The 6000-nt window shown below is 32.5% G+C and overlaps 1 protein-coding gene across 1 annotated transcript in view; it reads right to left on the reverse strand.

Annotated features, from left to right (window-relative positions):
• The window catches only part of COL24A1 (collagen type XXIV alpha 1 chain), a 355028-nt gene extending 350947 nt beyond the window's left edge, over positions 1-4081 (reverse strand). The window contains 2 exon segments of the mRNA XM_044914336.1: positions 2507-3858; positions 4066-4081. Of these exon segments, the coding sequence (XP_044770271.1) occupies positions 2507-3858; positions 4066-4081 (1368 nt within the window).
• Between the last annotated feature and the right edge of the window lie 1919 nt (positions 4082-6000).

Raw genomic sequence — 6000 nt, forward strand, 5'->3', positions numbered from 1 at the left:
TTGCCCTGAAAATTATCCAACCCTATAGCTTCAACTATAATATTGTTAGGAAGACTCCCAAATCTATATCCTTATCTTGATCTCTCTTTTCCACTTCATTTTCTTAATTTTTCCAACAGCTGACTGAATTTTCAACAGTATCTTCAATGTTCTAACTTAGTTTCCTCTCCTAAAATTGACTTCCTCTCTTAATTACTGATTTTAGTAATGGTATTACCATTCTCTCAATCCACAGACTTAAAAACTTTAGACATCTTTGATTCTCTTCCTTTCTGTTTGGTCCCTAGGTCCAATTAATTTCTTAGTTCTACCAAATCTTTCTTCAAAATATTTCTTAAATCCTACCTTTCCTCTTCATTTTCACTGCTGTCATCCTAGATGTCCTAGTCTTGCAACATCAAGATGATAGCAGCAACTTCTTGTTTGTGCTGGGCACTACTAACAGAATGACTTCCCTATTAGTATCTCTGCTCAGAAACCTACAAAATTCCCCATGAGAACAAGATAAAGTTAGAACTATCAGTTTGACAATTATAACTCTCCATAACCTGACAACATCTAACTTGGATCTTATATTTGTCCAACATTATTCAGTCTAACATCATGAAAGAGCTGGAGCTCTAGAGGCAGAAAATCTGAATCCAAACCCTGGCTCCATCATTTATTAGCATTGTGGTTATGAGCAAGGAAATTAACTTTTCTGGGCTTCAGTTTCTTCACCTGAAAAATGAGGATAATAATACCAACCTCACCAAATTTTTTAAGATAAGATAATGAATGTAAAGGGTATGGTAGAGCATTGCCACAAAGTAAAAACTCAGTAAATGATAGCTGTCATGCCACTTTTCCTATACAAAAGACCAGTTCCTTTCCCCTATCAAAATCTATCCATTCTTTGAGGCCTAAGTTATTACTAACTTTGTCCACAAAAACCTATTTTGAACAGCTCAGCCTTAAGTGATCTTTCATAGGGATCTCCTCAGAAAATATTTCTCTTATAAACATTTGTACCTCATACCCTTAGTTTGTAAGCTCCTTCTGAAGAGTGACTATGATATATATACTTTGTGTTCTTGTTTTGCCCATAGCAGAAACTAAGTAAATATCTGTTAAATATTATTGTTTCATCTACCAATTTTGAAATGACTATTTTGGGATTTATAGAAGAGCTTAATGCTCATCTCATCATACTGACTTTTTCCGAAGAAAGTAAATGGCTTCCATAACTATTCATTTAATATGACCTGCCCAGTAGCTCAGTTTTATTACTAAGATGTTAATAATTAATTGCTATAGCTGACAAGAGTTTATTTCTCTATAATAATACATTTTTCAGATTTTATTTTAAAACCTTTAAACATTAACTCTATTAAGAATTGTTCAATACCTATCAAATCACTTCAAACAAGAACCACAAAGGAAGCATAAGCTAAGCAGGTGATGTCATCTTCTCCCATTCAATTGCCTCTGGAACCAAACCAATGACTCAAATTTTATTTTCATCAAAGAAAGAAATACTTTAAGATATATTTTAGTCTGCTTGCAATTAGAAAATTATTTTCTAAACACATACAGGTTGATTACTTAAGATATAAAACATAAAAGGCAAAAACATGTTTCTAATGTGATTTTAAATAGATTTAAATAAGTTTTAAATGACTAAGAAATTTTTCAAATGTTCATCTGTAATTGCCCCTACACAACAAAAGAATTTCAGAGCTGAAAACATCTGTCTATTATCTCATAGTTTTGTTTATATATTATTAAATAAGTGATTTGGCTGGGTTTTTTCCCATTGAATAGACAGATGGGCTGTTAGCTATTTTTTTGTATTAGGTAGCTGGAGATTTTATTAATTCATAAATGTAAATGAACTATGTCATTAAAGATTTAATGAAATATGTTATTCTTAATAGATACTAAACTATTTCATTTAGAATGATAATGCAAGGGTTTTCTTTTTTCCAGTCAATGATTCACTACAAAATTATCTCTATCTAAAATAAATTTTTATACTCTATTTTAATCCACTTGATATTATTTAAAGTGGATAAATCCACTTTAAACACAAAGATGTGTTTAATGATTATCAATTAATTTAATTGATGTATTTAATGTATTTTTCTTTAGTGTACTACAACTTTCATATTCTTCTCTTAACATGATTATGTATTAAGTCTATGGTTTTTCTATAAAGAATGCTGATATATATTTAGCAGTTGAATTCCTGGTTGAATTTCAACTGGACAAGAAAAACATAGCTTACTCATCACTTTACCAGAATTAAGTAACCTTTCAGTCTGCCAATGAAAACAGCAACAAAAATAGAACATTTGAGCCAGGGTTGCATTCTGGTTGGATGTATTATAATAACGACAAATTCACTCACTATAGCCAGGATATATTTCTGAAACAGATCCAATCTGTTCTGTATTGTTCAGTCTAGAGATTTCTTTTTGATAAGTTAATACATTAAGACAGATTTAAAAATAAATAAATAACTTACGGGAGGTCCAGTGTCCCCTTTTGGCCCTCTTAGAGTCTCCATTTCGAGCATTGTATTAAGATCCTCATAATAATAATAATAATCATAAAGTTCAGTCTCATAGGTACTTTCGATGGGGTAGGTAGCGTCAGGATCAAATTCACCTTCTGTCCTCAGGTCAAGGTGATTGTCCACAGTCGGCTCATCTGTCACTCTGTATAAGGTTGTGTTTAAAATCTGGTGTAGTTCCATGAGTTCATTAGTGTGTAGATTTGCTGTGATAGCCTTCTTGAGATTAGTAATTCTTTCTTGTTTCATATGTGGAAGAACAGATGATATCTTCTTAAATGGTGACAAACCAGTTACTCTATCATTATGCTGTGTGATATTGTCAGACACATTTGGGAGAGAACTAAATTTCTCCTTGCTATTTGTTCTCGCCTTATTGAGATGATGGGTCACTGACAGGCTTAAATTTGTCTGAGTATGTTCCTCAGTGATCATTTCTTTGGCCTGAATTCCATGGTTTACAAGATCCACAGCAGAGACATTGCTTGAATGAAGAGAGGTTGACTGAGATTTTGATATCTGGTGTCCTTGTTGTTTACGGACTGTGGCAGAATCGTTATTTATGATATTTGGGATGCTTTTGCCTTTGGTAAATGTGTCCTCTGACAGCAATTTTTCACCAAATTGTTTGGGCAAAGGAGAGTTTTCCAGTATCTCAGCTGGTACGATGGTTGTATGAAGAAGGCTTATCTCAGGGCGACAACGCTGCTTCACATATTTGCAATAATCTGCAGATGCTTCTGCAGAAGGAATAATATCCAACTGACAGACTATTCCTTCAAAATGTACAGAATTATTATTCATACTTCCTAAGGTAAACACACTGTTAGAATCAAAAGTCTGAACTTCCAAAAGAGTCTCTCTGCTAAAATATTTCTTGCCACACTCAACAAACATTGAGACAACTTGGTTTCTAATAGTAATAGCAAATGAGTGCCATCGCTCATTGTGAAAACTGTAGCTGAAAAATACAGACTGCTTTCCTCCAAGGTATACTACTAATTTTTTAGGTAATAATTGCACTCCTAATTGCAGTCTATTTTTATTTCTAATGCTGAAGAGAAATGCATTGTTTACTCTATGTGACTGCAACCCAATTAATATTGTAAATGGCTGTTCTAAGTTGACTGGTAAAATTTTCAAGAGAGGTGACTCAATGTAAGCATCATTTGTTAAAATGACACCTGATTCTGTTAAATGGAACCCCTGAGGTAATGGTGTAGGTGATGACGGTACAGCAGTCACTGATGATGAATGTCTTACATCTTTGCCTCCAAGGCCTAGCTGATGAAGAATATCTATGCCTGGGAATTAAAAAGAGAGAGAGAAAGAGAAAGAATCTTACTCTTATGCATTCATGTGTTCATATAAATGTTTGAATATGAGAACATATTCCTTGTCTGTATCAACAGTAATCCCTAAAATAAGCATGCTTTATCAATTTCCAGGTGATGAAAGATAAGGAGAGGAAGAGTAAAATGTTATACTCATAATTTGAAACACACACATACATACAAACATAGCCATGCGAGTGTGCACGCATGCACATGCACACACATGCACACACACTAATATTCCTAAACCCAAAATTCAATAAATGTTCCCTCATTTTTCCTGATCAATTAGGAATCTTATTTGTTACTCCAATGAATATTACTTAATTTAAAACTTAAAATTTTATGACCTCTATGTTAAAGAGGAACAGGGGACACAGTTACCAAAAAAAATTATAACTTGGAAATCATTTTATAAATTAAGTTCACATAATCTTTAAACTATAGTTTTTCAGGCTATTTTCCCTTGCGGCCTTCTGGGAATTTACAAGTTATATAAAAGTTTTCCCTATGCCTAATACCTTAAGTTTGCTATACATAGAGTATTCAGTCACCTTGATATCTCCTAGACAGGAGAACCTTAATTCCTATTGTTGATGATCACATACTTTTTCTTTCCATTCCAAGTTTCTCTTGCTTCCATTATTTTCTCAGTCCTCCACAGTAATTTTTATCCAAACACTTTTTAGACTCTTTTTCAATAATTATTATATAATATAGGTTTTATGTAATACAAAATTTTATAAAATTATGGCCTTTCCTGGTTTATTTTTATTGTGGTGTTACTAATAGTATACTGTGTCTCTCCTTTATCCAATTATAAACTCTTAGAAGACAGATTCTATGTCTGATTCATTATTGGATATCTACTATTCTTGCCTTGCAAATAGTTCTACAATTTCTAGATTAATGAATATGCCCCACCAGGATCTTATCAGATGCCATGTTTATCTCTGAGAGAGTCTTATAAAATAAAATACAATTTGTAAAGAATGATGATGATTTGTAAAGAATGATGATAATTTCTTAGAGATATAGAACAGTTTCATCAGCCATATGATCTGTATGATTTTGGAGGTTATAAACCTCCCACCTGTATCTTTGTACATATATAATCATTTCCAATAAGAAATGTCAAAGAATATTAATTCATTAACTGTGATAACAGAAAAAAATAAACATTTTTGAAGATTAGCCAAAAAAACTGTGAATCATCTTAGTTTTTCTTTTATAAAAAATTAGTAGATATTAGATGTTCATGTTTATTACAAATAGCAAACATAATGCCAAATATAACTCATGCATTATCTAGCAACACAATTAAAATGTTTTCTCAGCAGAGAACTTTACAAAATACTCAAGTGTTTTAAGGTTATAACAATCATTATATTTATAAAGTAGTTGTAGTTTTATAATAGTTTTAAAAGTTATAAATGTTTGTATCTAAGACACAGTATGACAGCAACTCAATCTTTTCCACCAAAACATTACTAACAGCAGTTTAGAATTATATATGTCTCCAGGAGTTTGGAGGAATATTTTAAAGAGGCCCCATAAAAACACAAAAAATATCTTGACTTCTCATATTTTATAATTATAATTTAGGAAACACTTTAATTTTACTCTATAATATGGCTATTTTTTAGTATAAAACATAAATTACAAGTTAAATCAGTTAACTATCCCCAACCCCAATCTTCATGGAAAATTTATACTTCTGAAACATGTCTGCTTAGTCTGACTTTGGGTACTCTTGCCCAATATATCTGCCTCTGTGGGTGTGCATATCTCAATCTGAGAAGTAAACTATGTTAGAAACACTACTCCTATAAAAATCACAATGCTTAGCGGGCGCCTGGGTGGCTCAGTTGGTTAAGTGACTGCCTTCGGCTCAGGTCATGATCCTGGAGTCCCTGGATCGAGTCCCACATCGGGCTCCCTGCTCAGCAGGGGGTCTGCTTCTCCCTCTTCCCTCTCGTGCTCTCTGTCTCTCATTCTCTCTCTCTCAAATAAATAAATAAAATCTTTTAAAAAAATCACAATGCTTAAAATATAATCATATATTATGTGAAAGTTATCATTCTAAGATGCCAGATAGGCTATCTTTACACA

The sequence above is a fragment of the Neomonachus schauinslandi genome, chromosome 4 (genome assembly GCF_002201575.2).
Source record: "Neomonachus schauinslandi chromosome 4, ASM220157v2, whole genome shotgun sequence".
NCBI lineage: Eukaryota > Metazoa > Chordata > Mammalia > Carnivora > Phocidae > Neomonachus > Neomonachus schauinslandi.